The sequence below is a fragment of the Dipteris shenzhenensis genome, chromosome 9 (genome assembly GCF_047967505.1).
Source record: "Dipteris shenzhenensis isolate YYH24624 ecotype China chromosome 9, Dip_SZ_1.0, whole genome shotgun sequence".
In the NCBI taxonomy this organism is placed as follows: Eukaryota; Viridiplantae; Streptophyta; class Polypodiopsida; order Gleicheniales; family Dipteridaceae; genus Dipteris; species Dipteris shenzhenensis.
In genome coordinates, this window is record NC_141604.1 from 42,323,770 (window position 1) to 42,349,055 (window position 25,286).

At 39.7% G+C, this 25,286-nt stretch overlaps 1 protein-coding gene across 1 annotated transcript in view; it reads left to right on the forward strand.

The window, feature by feature from the left end:
• The window catches only part of LOC147898659 (uncharacterized), a 41,975-nt gene extending 23,173 nt beyond the window's left edge, over nucleotides 1-18,802 (forward strand). Inside the window, exons 8-12 of the mRNA XM_087379319.1 lie at nucleotides 1,052-1,128; nucleotides 1,302-1,449; nucleotides 1,567-1,713; nucleotides 17,568-17,706; nucleotides 18,238-18,802. Coding sequence (XP_087235445.1) covers nucleotides 1,052-1,128; nucleotides 1,302-1,449; nucleotides 1,567-1,713; nucleotides 17,568-17,706; nucleotides 18,238-18,272 — 546 coding nt within the window. The 3' untranslated portion in view covers nucleotides 18,273-18,802. The remainder of the gene's footprint in view (nucleotides 1-1,051; nucleotides 1,129-1,301; nucleotides 1,450-1,566; nucleotides 1,714-17,567; nucleotides 17,707-18,237) is intronic.
• The last annotated feature ends 6,484 nt before the right edge of the window (nucleotides 18,803-25,286 follow it).

Genomic DNA, 25,286 nt, shown 5'->3' on the forward strand with positions numbered 1-25,286 from the left:
CCAAGGGCCCTCCTTTTATAAGGCTGTATGTCCCTTTGCTGACCAACCTTGCCCATAAGTAGGCCCTGCCTTTTGCTGGCTCCTGTCCGCCTGCAGCCCATCTGATCGAGGCTGCTCTGCCAACTGTTCTGCCCCTCTGCCAGCCTACTGCATTGCTATAGAAGGCTCTGCTTTCAGTCGTACTGCAGCAGTACCATCTTAAATACCTCCTATGACTGCTGCACCGGCTGTACGTATCTCCACATTGTTCTTGCTATTGTATCAACCCATGCACCCTCAGAATCTTGATCTAACAGTACATCTATGTGCTGCCCATGTGGCGACCAGTCTGCTGTCCACATGGCACCCCTAAGGTCTCCCTGTTTGTCCCATCTAGTACATTAAGTCATCCTATCCCAGGTCCTCCTCATATGGGGGGGGAGGTGACCCTCATATTCCAACAAGGTAATCTTAAGGGAAGAGTGTGCTCATTTCAAAAAATGTTGCTGACGAAGGACCAAAAATCTTGTCACAGATTTGAAAGAGGACTTAGAATAAATGCAATGGAGACTCTTAGGCAGCCTGAGATACACCATAGTATTTCCTCAGGGTCCCTTATTCTCCTCTTGATTAGTGTTTCTTGATATTGCTTGGTTGGAGACTCACCACTCATCTCTCTCTATCTGTACACTGTATATTTCTCATGATCAAGTTACATTTTACCTCCCCTCTTTTTTATCAAATGAATTGAGAGAAAAACTGTTTGAGGCTTGCTCCTCCCTGTTGTTTTTGTTTCCTTTGATGACATATCTTTCAATTTATTGAATAAGCAAGATTCCAACACCTTAGAGGATATAATGAAGTGACAAGTGACATGTATTCCGACTGTATTATTTGTCGTTTGTATGTGTATGGTAGCTATAATGTAACTGGGAGAATTTCCAATCAGGTTTTCAGGGTTTCTGTAGAGCTCTGGTTGCATGTCGTGCAATTGTTTCAACGGTAAAACAAAATAACTTTTGTAGTATTGCAAAGAATTTCCAGTCATGCTACTCTCTGCACTTATGTTTAGGTTGGAGATTTTGGCCTTGCAAAGTTGAATACGAATGGGGATGAGGCAATTGAGACCAAAGTGATTGGCTCTTTGGGGTAAGGGCATGCTGCTGTAAGAACATTGTAGGCACTGCTCAGGCATTTTCAAGTACATTCATTTATAAAAGATATGACCAAATTACTGGTTCTGTAATGTGTCTATGCTATGTTGCTGATTTGCAATGTCTTAATTATATTATTTTAATGAAAAAGTGTACTATTGGTTGTAGATATGTGGCACCAGAATATGTTGAATGTGGGCACGTGACAGCTAAAACAGACGTCTATGCATTTGGTGTTGTGTTGCTGGAGCTGATTACTGGGCGTAAAGCTATTGATTTGTCGCGGCCAACAGGAGAACTTTCTTTAACAGAATGGGCAAGTGCAGCTTAAGCTAGATTTCTTTTTGCAATGGAATCTCAATTGTATGTCTTGCATTAACATGCCAAAATGGACAGATAGTGTGTAACTAAAGCTTTGTGTTATGAATCACAGGCAAGACCAAAACTTGCCAACAATGAAATTCATGAACTGGTAGATCAAAAGATTTTAGATTGTGATTTGTATGAGCTACATAGAATGGTCAAGGCAGCCTCAGTATGCATAGAGAGGAACCCACTGAATCGACCTGGAATGAGTCAGGTAGTATATCTATTTCAAAGTTATTTTTTCTCACAAATTACCTTCAAAGTTTTGTAGATTATTTTTCCATAGATTTGTTATGCACCAGAGATGAAATGAAATTTAAAATTTAACTCTCTAACATTTGTTGTTCTTAGTGAGCATTTGCAGCCGTAAAAGAAATAGGGTTAGAGTGCTTAGTGGTAACAAAGAAGATTGTCTCACAGTTAATAAATAATGGAGTTGCAAGAACGACCTTGTTTGTAAGGGGAACAAACTTGTATGAAATGGCTTGCTTACGTGGCTAATGTAGTACCTAAGTATATTTCAGTCAGGTGTTGGGACTGGTTGCACTAAGCCAAAGCCAACTAAAGGGACTAAAGGATTCTATGTTAGAAATCGACCAACAGAGGTATGCACATCGGAAGATTGATAGAATAGCCCAGGAGCTCACACAGTCCACTCACCACACTTAAACTTATGTGCTTCAAATAGATGTGCAGATTCATAAATAGACAATGATCCAGCCAGATATAGAAGCTACCAAAAGAATATATTTCCGTCCAAAGCTATGGACACAATACAAAGAGATAGATCCAAAGTCCCACCAGAGTGTGCTCCTCTACTATGTACTTCTACTATCTGCCAGATATCTCTAGAGCTTGAGCCCACGTGCTCCACCTCGAGCGTATGTAGACTTCTCTGTCCAGAGATCTCAGCTTCTTGCTGCCCTACAAGACAGCCAAGTCACCAGCCCTATGTGAGCTCAGTCTGCAGCCTTCCTTGGACTCCTCTGCCTCCTGGATGTAGACCTGAGGGTGAGTGAACTGCTGCTCCTTGTTTTGCTGGACTGCTGGATGCTGTTATGAGGCCCAAGTGCCTCTTTTTATAGGCCCCAAGGCCTTGCAAAATAACCGACTGGAGCAGGCCTCCTTGCCAACTCAGTCTGCAAGAATATGTGGAATTATGAAGGAACTTGCCACACGTCACCTGGCCTTTTGGATTTACTATACAGCATGTGCTGCCTATGGGCTTCCAACATTTTGTGCTAGTAGCATAGACGATTGCAGAAAAAAACATCTAATCCGTTGTTATAATTGACTATCCCATAGTGAATATACCAACCTCCATAGCTTAAGTTCTCCAAAGAGCCAGACCCTTCTGCATAAGCCATGATTTTCCCTCCAAGTAACATAGAAATTGGATTGCTGAAAATGGTTTAGCAGGCTTGCAATCCTCCTAAGGATATCAACTAAAACCTAACTCTTAGCATCATCTTGGCAACGTGAGAAATCATCGGACATGCCATAACTACCAATCACATTCCCACCGCAAGACCACTATGAGAAAGTAACCAAAAGAAGAGAACAATTGTGCCACTTGGTCACTCCAAAGGACTAGTTCTATCAATCTCTGATCTTCAAGAAACCATGCACTTTCTAATCATTGTTGAGAGGTTGAGCCATTTTCTTTAATCCAATTGCCACAATCATCACCCCATACCAACCAACCTTGTTAGACCATGGTCTCATCTTCAAATTGAATGTTGTAGTACCTGATGACAATCAATCTCACCCTAAGTCCTAGGAGAGGCTAAATGATACCCTTAGTGAGGCTTGTAGAAGATCTATGAATGTAAGTGAAATGAAAGCCCACGTTTTGTTAGCCTGTAAGATGAGGAAAGCAATGCCAATGGCTATGGTGCATCAGCTACTTCCAGGGCTAATCACCTAGTATGGAACCGTGTACAAGTAGCTTACATCAAAATATTGTTCTCTACATCTGAGTGATCAATGCCACCTTGATGGCAGTGTAATCATGATATTACATGCCATGCAATCTTTGAAACCATTTGTGCCATCCTATCTTGACCGAAATCTAGTTGCTTGTGTATAGCCTAACAAAACGAACCAACAAAAGCAATGTCCTAGACAATCCCGAAAAGACCTGATTTGCAATCAAAACTTAACCAAACAATGTATGCTATTTCAGAAGAGAGTTAGCTACAGATACACAACAATGCTAGTGCCAAGTTCGAAATATTGAGTTGATGGCGTGCCCACAATTGGTTGGTCATCCAAAAATTGCATGTTCTATCTAAAGGAATCCATTTGCAACTGACTTTCTATCCCTATAAAGGAGACTCCTAAGTTCTTGCCAAAAAAAGGAGCTTAGTGAAAAAGAAAAAAAATTTGAATTGTGCCAATTAGTCAAGAACTAGAAGCCAAGCAAAATGCTCATAGCAAATGCCCTATGTCCTCAATAATAAAATGAAAAAAGGAAGACAATGGATAATCGTAATGAACTGACATAGGAGTGAAGTGACTCCCCTCACACTCTACGTCGGAGAACACAACTACTTGCTTAAGAATAAGGCAATATAATCCCAATAATTCACAAATCTAAGCACCCCATGTATTTGATATTGCATTGAAGAAAGGTTGACTCAGGTGTTCTTGAAATCCAAGAGAAGGACGGCTATGTTCCATTGACTTTGCCTAGGCCACTAACTCCAAAAATGTGATACTAGATATTGTATAAATCTTTTCAAGTCTCTTGAACAATATCCAAAAGTTGGTCAAAGCCTAGCACTAATGGACTTTAAGGCTGATGGACCTCCACTTTAGAGGGAAGTACAATAAGATAGATGAGAGAACAACTTGGGTGCATGGATCTTGTAGTAAAACCTTCTTGAAAAGCCCTTGTCTTATCCCATAAAATGGTCTTCCAATCAAATAAAATGTCTTCTAAAATGTAAGCTTCCAATTATCTCCTAGTCTACTTTGTGCTGTGGTGTCCACTTGCTTTGCCTTGTTGCCTAATCTGCTTTGCTTGTTGGGTGTGCCTTATCCGCATGTTTGTTCCATGTTTGTTTAGTCCGCCTACTTTATCTCACCTTGTCTCTTTGAAGCTTCGAATGTACTCCTCTAGGCTCATCTCATTTTTTCTTCACATCCCATATACACCATGTTGCTTTAAGTACTCACACCGAAGTTGATCCACTTTGGTAGATTAACTAGCAAATTGTCTACTTATAGTTTGACGTGGTTGGAGTGCCATAGGAGATGTGTGATAAGGTGAAGGCGGTAAAAAGCAAAGGGATAAACTAACCATCACTCAAGGAGTGGAGAGAGCATGATGGGTGTCTTTTGGTTTTGAACTGTCTCTTTTTGGTCCAAGCTTCTTATTGGTTGCACTTGATATTTTCCTCTAATTACTCTAATTACAAAATCAATTGGTTGTAAAAATTGTGTAACAAAGAAACATGAAATATCGGATTAGAATTAATCATGGCCCATAATATCAATTTAACGTATTGTCCTATAACCAAGGACTTTGCATGTGAAGGGAAACTCTCTTCTTCATCAAATTCTGTAGAAGTCGTATTTTCATCCTCATAAGTCTTAGCCCTGCCCATGGCTTGATGGATGTTTGCTTAAGCCAGTGCTTACATGTTCCGCCTTGGATGATATAATCCGTAACACTAGGCACTTTACAAGGAATCCCAACTGTAGTCGGATGAATGTTTTCTAAAGTAACGGCAACTACTGTTGGAACTATCGGAGTCCTAGTGTGTGTGGTCCTAGAGTCCTAGGAGTGTCCTACAGTTGTGTGAGTGTTAAGAGGTCTTGAGGCCACTTGTGCCACCTCATGTGGTAGGTGTGATTCCTCCCCTAGATTATAGGATCTAGATTCTCTTGTGTGTGACCTCATCTATGAGGTGTCAGTGTGGGAAGATAAGGCTTGCCCAGCCTATAAATGAGGCCATGTACTTGCTATGATTGATCTATCTATCAACATCACTTCGTGCTTCAACTCTCGTCTCCAATCATGTGATTGAGTGTCTCTCACCCTCTCCCCATTTTCAACAAATGGTATCAGAGCCTCCTTTCCTACTCCTCCTTCCCGAGCCTCTCCTATGGAGACCTGTGCCATCTTGTTCTCCTCCAGTTCTGCCTTGAAAGATTTACCATCGCTATCTGTGACCAATAGCAGCGTTCTCTTGGTATCAACGATCGTTATTTGTTCATCACCTTCTTTCAACTACCATCAGCGTACATCTATGAGCGGATTGCCCGCCATTGATTCTTGTGACGTCTTCTTCTTGAGCTGCTCGTGTACATCACTACATTTCGTTCCTGAAGGCCCGCACCCAGTAGACACCATACACAAAGAGGATGGTGTGACGACATGAACTAAAGAAAGAGGATTACGGGGCTGCTCTGTGTTTGCATTTCTACACGCTTCCCCGCTCAGTTTGTCACCTGCTTCTGCAACTGAGTCTTGTGGAGATGAAGCCACATTGAAGCAGTCGGACTCCCTCGCAATCCGCTCACGCATCTATCCCCAGGAATTCTGCCCCACTTGGAGAAAAGCTACTGTTTTGTAGGACGCCACTTTTCTCCATCGCTCCTGGAAAAGCCTCTGCTGAAGACTGCGTGCTCCTCCCCCGTTTTCGCTCTTCACGCCACCATGGGAGAAGACTAAGCAGATCTATTGCCTGTTCTTGCTAGGGCTGTGGCCATCGACTCGCACGTCACCGTCTCACCCCGTCGTCAAAACTGCATCAAAGTGCCTCTACACGCCATCTTGGAACTGCGCCATCTTCTGATGCCTTGTTTCTGAGACAACTGCTGCCATCTTTTGGACAATTTCTGTCGCCACAATCTTGAGGATATCTCCTTCTACTAGCTGACCTACTTTATGAGCAGCACCGCCTCTGAATTTCTGATGTCTGCACTAGCCTACAACTGAAATCTTGCACCGACCTGCTGTTTGGGAGGCAGCGCCTGAGGAAATCTGCCCCACGCTGCTGTTTTTATGCTGCCCCAGTTACTGATTTATACCACCCATACATGGCTGGTCTGCTTCTGCCCATATTCAGTTCTGAATTTCAAGGATCTGCTGCCTATGTTCTGCTGTTCATACTCAGCAAGGAGACATGACTGAATTACATTTACTGATGCATTTATGAAGTGTGAATTTTCTGTTTTTAAGCTACTATCAAGCATGTATCTAGTATAGCTCCATGTCTTCCAATTCCATTCCTGAAGTTATGCTTCTGAAGGCTGAAATCAGCATTCTTTCTTGATAGTCTGAGGTCTCCTCTGTGCCTTTTTTTTTTTGAGTAAACATTGTAAGGGATTTAGACACTGGCTGTAATAACAGCTAAGACCTTCCCACCAATGGATAGCAGAAAAATCTCCTTGTTCATCGAGAAATTCTTAGGGAGCAATTTTCCAACTTGGCAGACGAAACTCCGGCTTCTTCTTATGCGAGAAGGCATATGGAATATCACCAATGGCAAGGAGCCAAAACCCCAAAGTGATGATGCTAGAATCAGTTGGTGGGAGAACCAAAATGATAAAGCAATGGCTATCATTGGCCTAGCTTTAGCTGACAACCTTATCCACCATGTGGATTTTGATAAGACTGCAAATGACGTTTGGGAAAAATTAGAGAATTTGTTTTGAAATAAGATCAATAATTCCAAAGTCTTTCTCAAACAAAAACTCTTCAAGCTCAAGATGAAGGAAACTGAAACCCTCAATGAACACTTGAGCAATCTTGGGTCAATTCTCCAACAATTATCTGCCATCCGAGCCATTGTTGAAGATGATGATCAAGTTGCTGTACTTCTCTCAAGTATTGAAGACATTTCCAAGTACAGTGAGATCCTTGCTGTCCTAAGAGTCAGCCGCAATATGAGCTTTAAGGATATGGTAGCTCATCTCATTGATGAGGACCGTAGGCTTACAGAGAAAGCAGAATCTTCCCTTGAACCTGACAAAGCATTCTTTCTCAAGAATAAGCCCAAGAAGAAAGGAAAACCTCTTAAATGTAATTACTGTCAGAAGCTTGGCCACACAGAGAATCGTTGCTTCAAGAAGATGGCAAAGGTACAAGCCAAAGAACATGCCAATCTGGTTGCGGAGCAGAGCGAGGACAAAGACAATGAAGCTACACCTTCTGGACCTGAGGAACAAGCCTGCACTATTGCTGTTTCTTGTCTATCCCTCCATGAGGTGATAGATGAAGAGTGGGCTTTCTAGAGTCGTGTGTGTGTTAGGTACTCTGCCTTGGGTAGTCCCCCTAAAATGATGTAATAATTTGTCATTTTGTGTGCCTTGTCCTATAAAAGGCTCCACTTATTTCCATGTACCCAGTTAGGAGACAGGGGGGTTGTCATGTCTTTCCTTTATCAGGCCTGGCCGAGTTCCAGGATGTTGGTGTACTCCCTAGACCTATGAGTTGGTCATGCATCCATGCTCAGATTTGAGTCTCTGATCACGTTGACACCTAAGCCATGAGAGTGCTTGGTTCAACCTCTGAATCATGCTCAGCAGTTAGTCTCTGAGATTGCCTAGGATGCACAGTCTGGATGATGTCATAGTTTCTCACCCTATCTTCGAAGAGGGGTTTGTTGGAACTATTGGAGTCCTAGTGTGTGTGGTCCTAGAGTCCTAGGAGTGTCCTACAGTTGTGTGAGTGTGAAGAAGTCTTGAGGCCACTTGTGCCACCTCATGTGGTAGGTGTGATTCCTCCCCTAGATTATAGGATCTAGATTCTCTTGTGTGTGACCTCATCTATGAGGTGTCAGTGTGGGAAGATAAGGCTTGCCCAGCCTATAAATGAGGCCATGTACTTGCTATGATTGATCTATCTATCAACATCAGTTCGTGCCTCAGCTCTTGTCTCCAATCATGTGATTGAGTCCTAGGAGTGTCCTACAATTGTGTGAGTGTGAAGAAGTCTTGAGGCCACTTGTGCCACCTCATGTGGTAGGTGTGATTCCTCCCCTAGATTATAGGATCTAGATTCTCTTGTGTGTGACCTCATCTATGAGGTGTCAGTGTGGGAAGATAAGGCTTGCCTAGCCTATAAATGAGGCCATGTACTTGCTATGATTGATCTATCTATCAACATCAGTTCGTGCCTCAGCTCTTGTCTCCAATCATGTGATTGAGTGTCTCTCACCCTCTCCCCATTTTCAACAACTACTTGTTTCATGTACTTTGCATTAAAGAAACATATGCTCTCAGCATATCCTCAAGAGTTTGGTTGACTCTCTTTGTGTGACCATCCATTTTAGGATGATCCCTACTATTCATTCGAAGATTAGTCCTAAGTGCATCAAATACTATGGTCAAAAAATCTCATATGTTATAGATATTGGCAATTGTTGGAGACAAATACGTTACTAATAAACAAATCTGCTACTTGTGGTGGAGTACTGGGTTTCTCATGAGAATGAAGGGACTCATCTTGGTAAGATGGTCAGCCATCACAAGAATGGAATCATATCCTCCTGTATGTGAGATAATCAACATTGAAATCCATGGAAATGCTCTCTCATTTCTTAGCAAGAATCTTGCTGAAAGTGGCATTCTGAAGGAACATAGTGGAGTAGGGAGAGGAGGTAGGGTAGGAAGGGAAGAGAGCTATGGAGGACGGAAGCAAAGGAAATAACTAGAAAGTATGAAAGAGATAATGAAAGAGCATGAACCAAAAGAAAGTACTCACATGTAGACCATGTAGGCTCGATTAGATTGAATGATTGATAAGTGACAAGTACAAGCCTTTATAGGATAGGCATACGCACAAGAGTGCATAACTGTATATGGGATGGCTCCCAATATGACACGTGGCACTCACACATAAGACTCTACTAGAACTCGTAGTAGAACACACTAAAACACACTCAACTTGATTTCATGTTCTAATACCTCCCATGAAGGTTAAGTGAGGGACTACTGGAATGAAACCAAGAACAGAACATGACAATGACGGACTACTAATTTGTGCACCCCACGTAACTCAGAGGCTAAAGTCTGAGTGTGTTCAGAGGTTGATCCAAGCACTCTCATGGCTTGAGACTCAACATGACTCAGAGGCTGACGTCGTAGCATGGCTACATGACTAGCTCATAGATCTAGGAATACACCAACATTGTGGAACTCGGCCAGCCTTGATAAAGAGACCCTATCAAAGCCAATACATGGCTCCCACAATACATTCCCTCTTGGCTCCAAAACAGGGTGACATGGAGCCACACACCATAGATAACAAAACATCATTTTAGAAGGATTATCCAAGGCTGAGAACCTTTATTGACTTCATATATAAAATATAAAAAATATCATTCATTTTATGCATAGCATGTTAGAAAATGGAGTCAAGTTGAGTCAGTTTTGGTTTGTTCTAGTGAGTCCTAGTGTGAGTTTTAGTCTAGTGTGTCTTATGGATGCCACGTGTCACATTGGGAGTTATCCCATATGCATTGGTACTCATATGTGTGTGTGTGCTCTATATAAGATATGAATTTGTCACTCGTCACATCAATCAAGTATCAAGCCTACAAGCTCTTTGGTCTACATGTGAGTACTTTCATTTTATTCATTGCTCTTGCTATTTCATTTCCATTTCATTATGTGTCTCTTTAAGTATCATTATCTCTCTCCCTAGCCTACCCTCTCTCTTTCTCCCTCTCCACCATGCACCTTCATGAGGTACTAGAGACTCCTTTTCTACCTTTCCCTTCTCCATGCTCAATTTAGAGGATGAGGGAAGCCCGCAAATGGAAGCCATCCTCTCCTCCATGATTGAGATCCGTTCCACTCCTTTCTTCCCATTTTGTTCTCTTCTCACACTTAGCCTTTCCATGAGCTGATCTTCTTTAACAAATTCAAGCTGGAGCTGTTGCTATTGGTGAAGCTGCTGCTCTTGGAGCTCTTCATCGCGAAAACTTCACTCTAGACCTCTTTTTTAGCAAGTTTGTGGCCTCTCTACTAGTTGACACTGTTTTGGATGATTTAGGTTTGGTTGAGGTCGTTTTTCAACTGCCTCCTTCAATTGTATGGTCGTCCACCTCTATTGCTGCTGGACGACACTCTGAACAGCAAATTCAGTGCTGAAATATGAGAAAAATAGTCAAAATTGTATTTTTTGACCTAAAAATCGAGTTTTAAAATTTCACGTTGGATACTCAATATTATTTGGGAATTTCATAATCAGAGGGCTCCTGAGTGTTGATAGGGCACTTTCCTGCAACAAATTTTAAAAAGCCCTAAAATTTTAAGATTCCTAATTTTTGACAGAAACCCTAATTTTCAAAATTTTGGGCTTTTCTGGCTTTTTCAGGCCTTTGGCATAATTGAAGCCTCTGACATGTAAATTTTTAGGGGATTTCGCAAAATTGATGTAATTTCATTACTATTTGGTAAATTCATTTGGGCATTTTGTCTCCTTTGGGCACAATTGCTCAAATTTGAGGCTTTAGTCCAATTTTGGTGACTCACATCGCAACATTTTGAGAGTCATCATGTGATTGCTCCTTGTAGCAGCTCCCATAGCCGACATTGACATATCATTCGGGGAATTCTCGCCATATGCTTCACTGACATACGTCTTCGGATCGGGATTTTATTTTCTATGATTGGGGTCTTATGCATATATGCATATGTGTGTGTGCACAAGCGCGTTCAACATGCATGTGTGTATGCATGTATGTATTTATCTACAAAGCTAGCTAGCTTGCTTGATACATACATACGTACATGAAAACACACACACACACACACATACACACTTTTTTTGTGAGAAGAAATATTTTATTGCTATGAAATAATTACATTCATAGTTACTCCAAAAGCGGAGTAACTACTACTCAACTGAAAATCTCTGTATAAGCCATATATACATCATGATCAATCAAATCAACCTGAAAGCAATCATAAAACGATTGCCGCAAAGATTGTTTGAAAAAAACTAAAGATGTAAAAGTAGGATCACCAAAGACTCTATGATTTTTGTCCTTCCATAGTGCCCAATAGCACACCCAAACAAAAAATAAATCAAAACCTTGTCTAGCGGGATGAAAACCAAATAACCAGAAGAACCTGCCAAAAGTAACAGTAGGAAATCTCGCTCGAAGCCCTTGACGAATGAGAGCGAGGAAATCACAAGTATGTGGATAGTGCCAGAAAATGTGAGGCACAGATTCAGCAGGATGTAGACATCTATGGCAAACAGCCGAGGCAATATGTCTATTGTAAGTTACTGCCCAGATGGAGTAGGACTCGCTAGAGAAAAAGTTGTTGCCGAAGAGGGACTTTATAATGCCAAAGGAGACGCAGCCGCTTGCTCCACCACTGTGATGGGCGATCCATATGCCAAACAGAATGGGCTCTGTCAGAAACTCAAGACGGAGGTAACAATACTTTATACAGAGAAGGCACTGTGATCTATGATAGCTTCAAAGGACGGGTTGAAGAGAGGAAGAATGAAGAGTTCAATCCTCAAGCCTATCCTGAAGTTCCAAACGAGGTACCGGCAAGAAAGGTTGAAGCATTTCTAAAATTTTGTGCCATAAAGGACGATAATGAGCTCCCAAACCATACTTGCTAGCAGCCGCAGAAAAAGATAAAAGAGTGCCATCATCCTGAAGTACATCTGCCATAGAAGCAATACCTTTGAAAGATATAAAATAAGAACGCCTGGGTTCTTGTATAGCCATAGGAGTGTGAAATACTTTGGACCAATAAATATTCTCAGCCCTCAAGGAATTTCCCAACAAAGAATCCCTACCATTCCATTCCAAGTGGGATAAGATATGCTTCCAATCAAGAAGCAAACGAGAGACAAAAGGGCAGCTTCTGATCTTGCCTTGAATAGAGCCAAATAGAAAATCCCACTGTGTAGGCTACCAATGCCCAAAAGTAGAAGTATCAATATGCAACAAAAGAGAGTGGATTATGTAAGCCCAAGGCTGATCCCCTTGCATAAACTGCAACATCATTTTTTCCCTGTGAGCAATTATATGCATTTGAATATTGAGTATGTTCAAACCCCCGTGCATCTTTGGAGGACAGAGATGATGCATAGAGAGTAATTTGAGACTTTTCTTGCCATTTTTTGAATGCTAGAACATCTCCATGATAGCAAACATAAAGGAAACCAAATCTGCCTTAGTAAACATGATGAGAGGCAGATAGAATTATATGTATGCTATCAAAATGGATTGTGTTATTCGCAAACGAACATGTAATGGCCAAGTTGCAAGCTTCCAGCGTTGTGAGCTCCCAATCAGTTTGTTGAGAACAAGTGAGTCCCCGACCTAGAGGATAGCCAAGATGTCGAATCAATTAAGAAGGTGGAATAATTTTCCTAGGCCATAAAAGACTATGCCGGTCTTTAGCATGCAATGGCAATAGCTTGGATTTCTAAAAATTCACATGAAAACCAGCAGCTAAGCCATATGCGGAAAGGGCCTGCATAATCAAAGAGAGATCGCTCTGAGTATTTTTCGGGGTAAAGAAAGAATCATCAACATATGCTTGAGCGATCATGCTACGGCTGCCAAGAATTTCCAATCCATGCAACATGCCAGTGTCCAAAAGGTGGTCCATATATTGAAGCATTGGATGAGTGGCTATGGCAAATAGTAAAGCACTGAGGGGACAGCCTTGTCGAACAGAACAACCAAGAGTCCAAGTTGTAGAAATATCCCCTGACAGTATGCAAGCAGCTTTACTATCCTTATATAGCCAATTGATAACTTGTTGCATTTTTGTGCCAAATCCCAAGGCCTGCATCGTTTGTGAAATAAAGTCCCACTGAACAGTATCAAAAGCTTTGGCAATATCAACTTGTAATAGCAAAATATCCTGCTGCATATATTTGGCATATTCTATTCCAACATAGGCATTAGCAATGTTGTCTGTGATATGCCTACGAGGAACAAAACCATATTGCGCAAGATGCAACCCATCATGCAAATAGCCTTTTATTCGATCAACAATCATTTTGGTAGTAAATTTGTAAATGACTGGCATAAGCGTGATAGGTCTCCAATCAGCCAAAGATTCACACATTTGCTTTTTGGAAAGGAGTTTAACAAGACCTCTCTTCCATGTGTCTGGCATTTTCTGATTTTGCCAAGCAAAATTCACCATATGTAGCAAAGTATGCTTCAAAAGAGGCCAATATTCTAAAAAAAACTCAACTGTAAGACCATCCCATCCTGGAGATTTCCATCTACCACAGAATTTGATTGCATCTGACAATTCCCTTTCAGTAAAAGGTTCCTCCAATTCCAAAGCTTGAGTAGTGGAGATAATAGGAGAAACATGCTATAAAAGTAAATTTCTTGTAGACAAAACCTGCTGCGAGGGAGGATCTGCATAACCAAACTGCTAAGAGAAATGATGTATATAGATAGAAGCAAGCTGTGACCGTGATGTAGTCCATGAACCATCAGGCATAAGCACTGCAAATATTTGTTTTTAATCTCTTCTGATGCAAGCTTTTAAAAAATTGTTTGGAAGAACAGCCTTTATCTGTGAAAGCTCTTTGTCTTGCTCTGGTCTCCCATTTAGCAAGTTTCCTATGATCATTGATTTGGAGACAATGTTTAGCCTGGCATAGTATTGTTTGCTCATGCAAAGACGAAGGATGAAAGTGACTGAGTTCAGGGAGGTCTTGGCAAGTCAATTTAGCCTGAGCAACAGTTTCCCTCAGAGTCTTCATGTAAGACTTGCCATAACCTCTAATTACAACTTGCATTTTGGAAACAAAAGAATCCCATGCATTATCAATATCAAAGTGACTCTGAGAAGACAGAGATTGATAGGCTTCAATAACCATTGCCTTGAAAGCAACATGCTGCAAATAGCTATTGTTCACAATTAGATGTCGCCTTTGAGGCAGTCTATCATCTGGCATATCATGAAAAGATAGCCTCAACCATAACGGTGCATGATCTGAATGCACAAAGGCATAGTCAATCCACATTTTGCATGTAAAATCATCATTTTGTTGCGGAGCTACACTATACCGGCGATCCAGACGTGCCTGATAAAAAGAAAGGGCATTATGTTGAAAAGTGTATCCAGGTGACAAAAGCTGCAATTCCTTTCAAAGATCAACCAAATCAAGATGAATCAGTAATTGAGACCATGCATGCCTTTTAGAGGTTGACATATGAGTATTTCTTGATGTATTGTCACCTTGTTGCAGAGCATTATTGAAATCCCCACATATAAAGGCATGATATCTCCATGGATATCATTTCATGGCATCCTAGATTGCACTTCTATCCTGAGAAGATTGAGGTGCATATACAAAAGCAAATTCAAACACCTCGCCTTGAATGATGCATTAAAGAATAATCCATCTGCCTTGATTGTCATTTAAAGCAACAACTAGCTGAAGCTCATGCTTAATCAGAATGACTACACCTGAGAAAGAGTGCTCCCCAGCATAAAAGATATCATAGCCACAGTAATGACCTGTCTTTCCTACATAGACATGTTGATTGTGTTCTTGTAATGCCACTATATCAGGCTGAAATTGATTGATATACAGCCACACAGATTTCCATTTCCTACTGTCGCACATCCCCTGAACATTTAAGGTAAGGCATTTGATATGAGCAAGCATATTTACAGATAAAAAATAGTTATGTATAGCAGCAACCTTCAGAATGTCAACCCTACATTTCTACCTCAGGGTCAGGGCCTCTTCCTTGGAAAGAAACATCCGCCTGAGGAGTGGATAGCAATGCAGCAACCTCTTCTTCAGGGAAGAGGGTTCTGCTAGCTGTCACTGTAGCCCATGTGATTCCAATTCGTGAGTTGACCTCTGGAGAGTTTCCACTAGAAGATGTACCATTCTAAGTGCGAGGGGGTGGACGTTGTCGAATAGAAATAACTTTTCTTGGACTTTGCCATCCATCAATTGGGGTTTTTGTCCTTTTGCTGAGGGTTGAATAGTAGGAAGCAAAGGGGAAGAAGCAGTTCCATTTGAAACCACTGGAGCTTTGCCTTTATCCTGATTCACAAGAAATTACCTTTATTTTTATTCCCAATAGAGGCAGTAGCATCCTTATTTGGCATCTGAGCAAGCAAAGTAGCAGGAGGCATTTTATGCTGACTCATTGGACACTACGAAGCCATGTGCCCAAATTTTTTACATTCAAAGCAAGCCCCTGCAAATAGTCCCCATTTCAATTTATAAAATGCACTTCCCATGTTAACATTGTTCACCGTGACTGAATAAGACTCCGGTGTGGGATTATCAGTATCCCAGAGAATGCACAATCGATTAGAGTTGCATTTAGGCCATGGTGGGCAAACCACTTTGCCTAAAATTGCTGCAATTTTAGGCAAGAGTGAAGCCATGCATTGCGGGAAGTCTACAGCTTTAACCCAGACCGGACATCGGTGTTGAATCAGAGCCTATAATCCCTTGTGGGGGACCATGGCAAAACGTGCACCATTTGTTGCCCAAAAAAGAGTGGCGAATGTTTCAAAAGCATTTGCAAGTGAATCTCATCTTCCATAATGACCTCAAAAAAGCCTATGGCTGCATAGTGTACCTTATGAACAAACGATCCAGCCAGTGTGCGGGTCAACCAGTTGCCTACCTCTGCAGCAGGTGGCATCCAACCTGGGAAAAATAAAATAACTACATTTTTGGCATATTCTCTAACTGGATCCACAATTTCATCCACTTTAACCATGAGACCAACAATTGGAACTGAGTCTTTCCACTCTTTCCTTGTGTCTACAAATTCATCATGCATGACATCATAAACCAGTTGTGCTTCAACAGAATCATGCACGGGGTCATGCTGACCCTCAGCCTGCTTTTGCTTTTTGCATTGAACCAATCGATCCTTTTGAAAAGTTTTTTCATAAGAGTATTCAGCCATGTCTTCTGAAGAAGATGGAACCCAAAAAGGGGGTGCATGTAAAGTGATAAAAGAGAAAAAACAGTTCCTAAAAACAGCCCTCAAAGAAGAAGGAAATAGTGTATTTGCAAGAAGAAGGAAGAGATATTTATGGATTTAGAGAGAAAGAAAATACAAGTTCTGGAGAAGGAAAAGAGAATAAAACAGGAAAAGTTTCAAGATGAACTATAAATCATATAAAAAAAGAGAGGTTTTGGTGATGGAAAGAGTACACAAGACCCAGAAACCAAAAAGGAGAGAAAGGGGGAAGAGAGAGCCCTTAGAACCAGCGTATAGAAGCAGCCCGTGAGCTAAACCCGGTACAATAGCGACCCAGGAGCAGGGAATGAGCCAGCAGCAGCAGCCTGAACAGGGCGGGAAAGGCCGTATAGGTCCATACACCTGTATGGAATTGTATGGACCTATGGTGGGACTGTACGGCAGGGATTTACGACTCCAGAGAGCTGATTTTTGGACGCTGATTATGAGCAGCAGGTAGCTGAAGCAGACAGGCTTATCTGGAGAGGCTATGGAGCTGATAGGAGGGCTGGAGCAAGGGCTGCATGTCCTCTCTCTCTCTCTCTCTCTCTCTCTCTCTCTCTCTCTCACACACACACACACACACACATACATGTATGCATTTGCACATATGCACACATGTTTTTTTGGTGAAATCCATGTCTCTATAGGCAATCAAAGATTGTCGTAGTGATGCCTGGAAGAAATGATATCTAGTCAAGGATGGATCACCAAAAACCGATGGTTACGGTCCTTCCACAAGGTCCAACGTGCCCAATAGCGAACAGAAGTGAAGAAAAGATAATACCCATGCCTGATAGGATGCAAATCAAATAGTGAAGAGTGTTTGAAGCCATTTCTGTAGCAAAAGCAAAAAATCACAGGATTTAGGGCAATGACTTGGGATCCAAACTTAACGATGTGAAGCATTTTAAGCATCTTCTCTCTTAATCCAATTTCATCATCGTTTTCTCGGATGCTTCTTTTGGAAAGAAAATGTATTAGTGCATGAGTGGTGCATCCTCTTCCCAAAATTTCAGAGGTACTTATTCTTTAAAAACCTTATTCAAGAATAAAAGATATATTTTCCTTCAAGATTGACTTTGTTTTTAACTTCGCAAACCAGATTCTTCGAATTCTAGAAGGTGATATTGATGACGTGAGGGGTTTGAGCCTCAACAAACCTGCTTATGAAAATCAAGACCAGGAAAATGGAGAATCAATGGACAAGCTGCAGACAAATATCACCAAGAAGGGCTCAACAGGTAAACTTTTTATTAATATTTAAATTTCTCGACCACTTATATGACATTAGGCAATAGAGGCAAGACCTTGACTAGAATTTGTTCTCTGATCTGCGCTGTCTACAATGAGTGGAAATCAGTCAGGAAAGGAGGGATGTGTTGCCTCAATAAAAACTATTCGGATTTTGGTGTAAAAATAATCCTTCTGTCAAAACGAAAGCATGCCAAAAGTAGAAGCTAGAAAATGTTTCTTAGCCTGACAATGTTGCACAGGTGATTGCTTAGCATAGAAAATCATAATTCAAGCCTGTTCTCCACTTGGAGCGTGTGTGTGTGTGTGTGTGTGTGAGAGAGAGAGAGAGAGAGATTATTGGCAAGTAATTATGGATATTCTTGCTTATCTCTCAATAAATGATTATATGTTTATAAATAAGTTGAACCAGTTTTTACTTACCATCTGCTTCATGTAGATACATGAGTATCTTTTCTCCTTATAGGAAATTCCCTCGATGCATGGCTAATCTAATGACATCTGACTTTTTGTATATGCAGTCCGAGGGATGCTTAGCTGGGCCAGGAGCACTTGATTCTTGTACCATTATTGGACCTTAACACAGTAGTGATGGCACTGAGGGCTTGAATGAGAGAATGCCTGCACAAGCAGACTTATGTATGGATACCAGTTTAAGCAGGCCTAAAATCAGAGAAAATCAACATAAACATTCCATGTATATACATGAGCATTGTTTGGATGTCAGTGCACCATGCCTTAAAGATCATATGCAAGTACGCCATTGCACAGTGCACCTTGAAAGATAAATTGGGTTGATGGCAGAGTATTTAGGTGTGCCTTGAAGCTGCCTGTGGGTCACATGGAGTGTATGAGTCAAAAGCTGTCCAGCTCATGTCACTCAGATAGAAACATTTTGTATTGCACACTGCTGTATTCTAATTTTGAGTCTGACATCTTATGGTAAAACTTTGAGCAGATAGACTGAACAGGCGACCCTCGAGTTCCGTGAATTAGTTGTTATAGAGTTTGAGCTCAGTCATATCTTCTAATGGAATTTTTTTTGGCACTTACATTTTCAAATAATGTGGTTAGAAGGGTCTAGCATTATACTCCCGATACAGAGATACAGGTTAGGCTCTTTGCAATGGACAGCATTGCAAATATCTTCTTGATTAGCTTATCTTGTTTCACTTAACGAGCTCAATAAAGTCAGAAATGATTGTGTTTTGCACATATTATATTGAATAAGTGGCTTACAGTTAAGGGATAGGCATGAAGACAATCATCACACTTTTCCTGAATTTGAACTAAATGTATGATTGATTCAAATTTCCTTGTTGATTGGGTGGCATTGATGCACATAGCTTTTAGAATCTCTGATAATGGGTTGAAGATGACAGGGAAAGCATGTCAAAGTATGTTGAAGGATTGTCATGAACTCACATTGAGCAATACTTTCATTTCTTGTTGCTGGAACAATGTAAATCTTCTGTCAGAAAATTGGCTTTGAGAATTATATAAAGAGTAGGAAGTATAATTCAAATACTTTCCTTCAACAGGCCAAGTGATTTTGCATAGAGACAAAGAGAGAGAGAGAGAGAGAGAGAGACTTCATATCAACAGGCATGGAAGACCTATTTGATTGAAACACACAAAAATAAGTCAGAAGTACAATGCAGTTGTGACTCCACAGCATGTATATGCGGCATTTTCCTAAGCACATCTCCAAATGGGATGCAGTTTCTGCTGGAAGGAAACACCTTTTATGCTCAGGTAGAGGCTTTAGGTGAAGTTCCTTAATTGCTTGACTAGGAGTTTCAAGGTCTTGTCTTTTGAAAGGAGTGCTAGGATATGCTGCTAAAGTTAGATGATGTAAATCCTTTTATTCTCCGATGCCACCCACCCTGCGATCTTACCTCTATCAACATTCACCCTCTAGCAGTCTTGTAAATGTACTTTTGCAAATTGCAAACTGCCCTTAGTATGAATGCACATGCATGTTTTCATTTTCTTGAGTGAGGCCTTCAGGACATAGAAGCTGTTATTGGAGAAGGTTCAATGTTTTAAAATATGAAATGTTTCATTAGTTCTATCTACATGCAATGACGCTTTTCAACAAAATTTTGGAAAAAAGCGATGGATGGAAACTAATGCAAGTCAAGAAAGTTGCAATTACGATGCTTCACAATCCAAGCGTCAATACTAAATGTTTGTCTCAAACATTGGAGAAATAAAAGCTAATGCACTAGTAGGATGTGATGGTGAAGTAGAGGGGTGTAATTTGTTAGCTTCTTGAATTGGATATGCTTTTAAGATATTGCTCTGCACATTAAGAAACTAATATTCACTCTCAAGAAAGTTTAGGGTCTTGGCCCTGCACGAAGGTACTCAGCATCATTGTGATCATAGATGTTCTTCGTAATAAATGATGGTGATGATGGGACCCAAAAATGCCAAGCTTTCTAACAGTGTTATTCTAGATGTACAAAAGATTTGGGCTTCAAAGAGTATTATGCTTTAACTCTCCCATTTCTTTACGGGCCACAATGGCCAATTGCTTTTAAATGTATGGCTTTATCTTCTATTTTGTTAACTCTCTCTCATGGTTTACAAATCAAACGATAGCTATAATATGTACTGCGGTATCTGCCCACAAACTCTTGTTTTTAAACATTAATAACTATCTTGTTGTGCTAAGACGTCTTCATGGCCATTGCTCTTTGCCATGAGCTTTGAGCCGAGTATTATCAGAATTCGAGTGACTACGTTCGAGCGAGGACTTTGTAAAATTTGACATTCTAGTATAATGGTTTATGTTAAAAAGTAGCTCCCTGCTTACTTTTATGGGGTTGTCCTACCCATGATATTGTGAGTAATCGGTTGTCTTACATACAAACAAAATTTTAAAAAGTAATGTTTGGCAATGGTTTTTCAAGAGTCAAGGAAGGAGGAGTGTAAGAAAGGGCTCAGGGTATGTGCAAGACAAAATCTGACAATTTTCACAACAACAATGCTCTTTCCGGTTGTGAATCGAATAAGGTCCAAAAAAGCATCTTTTGCAATGCTATAGCCAATGTAAATTTTTTGGGCAAACTTTCACAAATTGGGCGAATGTTTTACACCCGCAAAGAATCTTCGGCAATATATAGGCTTTAGAATGAAAAATATTGTCAAAAAATTAATAAAGATAAGATTTTTGAGCCATTTTATCGCCTAAAATTGCACTAGATTGCACTATACTAGTCATCAAAATATGAAAATAGCATTAAAAATCATGAAACTTTTTACAAAATGTATATAGTGCATTAGATTATATGATGCTAGGCATTAAGTATATGGACAATAATGTTACACGGAGATTTCATATCATGACACTTTTTTGAAAAGACATGCGAGTTATGTTTGACACTTTTCTAAGGGGGGGTCTTGAAAAAAAATACATTGGCTATAGCTTACCCCTAATGGGGCAATGCTAACAAACAATGATTATTATCCAAAGACCTTAAAAGAAAAGCACATTTTTAAGGAGACCAATTGAAATTACTGAGAACTCTGGAGCAACAATGTCACAAAAAATCCCTTCCCCAAACTTCTTGCTTCAAAACAAATTATATGCTCCAAAACATCTTAAAATCTATTTCAAGCAGTATTCTGTAGAAAACCATTAATAGCAAGAGTTGAAAAAACTCATTTCTCATGGAATTTCTTACAAAACAAACAAATTTTTCAACGTTTTTAAACCATGAAATAAAACAAAACAACACAACTACACAAAATGAACTACGAACTAACTATTTCTTCAAAGTTACATCATTAACAAACAAATCTCGTCATAATCACTGTGTTGCATTGTTCCAAATATTATCTCACTTGAACCTCCATACAAGCTGTCTAGATGGACCTCAAACCTTCACAAATGGTTCAAAATCATGCACCCTTAGAGATTGCAGTAGGGAAAGTAACTAGTATTGAGAGATGGGCACATGAAAGATTGATTTTCATGCATCAATTGCAATGCCTGAAAGTCAATCTTCTTTTATCCTTTCTCAAAGAATCTCGTCCAGTAGCTCCTTCTAAGCTCCAAACACCTTGCATCATTCATGGCTCGCTCAGAACATTGATTTCCTTGTCTTCCTGAATGAAATGATTTCAAATCGTGGGAGAATCTCAGATGAGAGAGGAAGTGGCGAGATTTGAAGGAGAAGCGCCCAAAATAGAGAAAGAAGAAGGTAGGTTGAATTTCATTCAAAAATCTTAAATGTTTTGAAAGAATGAGAGTGAAATGGGAGGGAAATGCAGGTAGAGAAGAGAAGTAACGAGATTTTGGCATGAGAGTCCATCCCATGAGAGGGAGAATAGAGAAAGAAGCTTTCCGCTCAAGAGCCAGCAAGAAATTTGGAAAGAGGACTGGAGCAAAGAAAAATTCAAAATGGTGCTCAGAAATGAGGGGGAAGCAAGAGGAATGAGAGAGAATGAAAGGAGTGTGGTAGTTGGATGGGAGGATTTGGTTTCAAGTTAAATGGTACAAGTTTGGTTGAGAAACTAGGTTTCTCAGCTTGGTTATAGTTAAAAAATGTGATGGGAGAGTTGAGGTAGCAAGTGGGTGCTCCACCTCATTGTTTGGGCCATTCAATAAAGAAGTAGAGAAGTCAGGCCACTTCCAATATTCTATTGTCCTCCACCATCCAATATTCTATTGGGTTTTATTCACCTTATTCTTCCATGTCACCAACTCAAGGGCTCCCTTACAGGGCCCTTTTTGAGTCCAAATTTTTTGTAATGTGGATCTAGTGTTGCATCTTATATCTAAAATTTTCCTACTTCTTTTGAACCACTCTTTAAAAAATGTTTATAGTCATAAAATTGAGATGACATTGCAAATTAGTGATTATGTGCTCCATAACAAAATGAAACTATAGGACATTCAATTCAATCAATTTAAAAATACAATAAGATGCAATGATTATCAAGTAATGCAATTAAATGAGTGACTGATTATGTGCTACACACAAACAAAAGTATATAGACCATTGGGTTCAGAATAAAAATAATGAACAATATGAATATGTGAATTAATGCAAATATGAGTCACAATAGAGTGATCATTATGGGCTCCTCCAAAATACTCAAAGCACAAGTGTTTCCTTTGGGAATGCTTTTCTTCAGTTTATCCAATAAGGGATAGATTCTTAAAATTTCTCAAGGTCAACCCATATTGTATGTTTTGTAAAAGTGAAATCGAAATGATACTCGATTTGTTATAGCTGCATCAAGTGACTTATTCAGGACTCAACCACTATCTATAATTCTGGTATGTTCTATGGCTTTTGGAATCTCCAACTACTTTAAACGTTATCACTAATTTGGCATATCATTTAGGCTTAGATTAATTTGGCTCACTAGGAATAGAATTATTCTTGGAAAGAATGCCTTCTCATGAACTTTATCAATCTTGGAACACATTTGGGACCACTGGGAGGGACAAGTTTGATCACATTTTTCTTTTAAAGAACCTTGCTCCAAGAATCAGGTACTATTCATTCATGTAGTTTTAGAATGTTTTTAGTTTTCAACTCAAATCGGGGTCCATCAGAGCAGTTTGCATGGAGATTTAGGTGAGAAAACCTTTGGAACAATGCAAGACAATGAAAATAACGAGATTTTATGATACAACTTTGAAGAAGCAGTTAATTTGTAGTTTGTTTTGCTAATTTTGTTGTTTTCTTTTAATACATGATTTGAAGAGGAAGAAAGATTTGTTTGTTTTAAAAGATACTCTTACTATTGAGGTTTTTAATAGATTTGGAGTTCTTTGGAAGCATTTAATTAGTATTGGAGAAAAATCCATCAACTTCAGTATCCTGGATTACAAGAGGGACCATTGAGGAGGACAAGTTTGATCACGTTTTTTTTCAAAGATCCCTCTGAGGTATTGTTCATTCACATAATTTAACAGTGTTTGATGATAAGTAAATGTTTTTTTGAATTTGTAGATTTCAATCGTTAGATTTTGCATGCAATTAGGGTTTTCATTTTTGCTTGATTTGATACTTTTCTAAAACATGTCATGTTTGTATATTATTTGTTGATGTCAATGTTATATTATATTAGGTGGAAAGTGCATGAAATCATGCAAGCTGCTCGATTTTCAAATAGATACAGAGAATGCACCAATTTTAAAGAGGAATGAATCCTCCTTAGCAAGTGAAAGTAATTTAGTAGCTCTTCGAAATCAAGGAAAAGCATATATGGATTTGTGATTAGAAGGGGAAATATATCCAGTAGATCCACAAACTTGTAAGACTCCTCAATTCCATGGATTGACCAGCTTAATAAAGTTCCTATGTAAGGGTGAGAATGGTTTGTTAGGATATAGTCGCAGGTTGATTGGTCATGGAGCAAGTAGCCTTCACAGCCAATATTAATCTTTGTTTAATGAAAGAAACAAAAGGATCGCAATGTTGGAGGCTTGGTATCAACATTTGGTATTATCTATGCAAGCTACAAGTGCTCAAATGTCTGCATACGATGGCATAGAGAAGAAAAATCAAGAATTACAGGTAAAGGTTAGATGCTCAATTGGGAGAGAATACTATAAATGCAATTCACTTGTAGGTGCAAAACACAGCTCTAAAGGATGAGATCAAGAAATTAGAAAAAACATTATCATTCGTGAAGGATACTCTAATGGGTCCAAGACTATGTAAGAGTAAATTATGTCCAATGGATGAAATATCCAAGAAAAGTGGTTACTAGAAGCGTCAAGTGAGAGCTTGTAGGAGTGTTTCATAACTCATGTGTATCCATGATGAACACTATGGTGCTATGGGCGAAGTGTTTACAAAAAAATGTTGGAGTCTGTTATACAACATCCAAAATTTAAAAGTCTAAAATCAGAGATAACATCTGAGTCAATGAACAAAATTATGGAGCATGGCAACTAGTGCACATGGAGTTTGTGATACTGCAGGGATAAGTACAAGGGCCTATCGGCTCATATTTAAGAGCTTAAAAACAACCTGTCTTTCTGTGGGAGAAAAAGTTAAAGCCCCGCTTCCTAAATTGACTGATGTTGTTGATAAGGCTAGGCATGCACTCAATTTGGGCGTACTTCATTTAGTTGGTGAACCCCAGCATGTATGTAGTACACTAACTTTGAAAACAAAGGTTGGAGAGTCTAAAGAATTGGAATTGACAGTCAACAATAACTTTGTGATGGATGTTGGAAGAGTTTTGCAAGCCATGGTGAAGTTTTATAATATGCTTATGGAGGAATGCAATGGTACTCTGAAGATTGTACTAAACCTTGATGAAAGTGAGATGGCCAAAGGTCAAAAATTAGAAAGAGTTAGTTTGACAATGATGAATAGAATACTCGACCTTGAAGTTGAGCTTGATGATGCAAGATAGTTCAGTGTGCAATCAGAACAGTAGATTTGGTGGTTGGCTGCCTTTGAGGTATGATGGAAATTTGAATTTTAATGCAATAATGCAAAAAGACTTAGAATATCATGTGAGTTTTTTTTGTAGGCGCCGAAAGAGTCACATTCAATTTTAAAGTGGTTTTTTGACAAAACTGATATCCCAA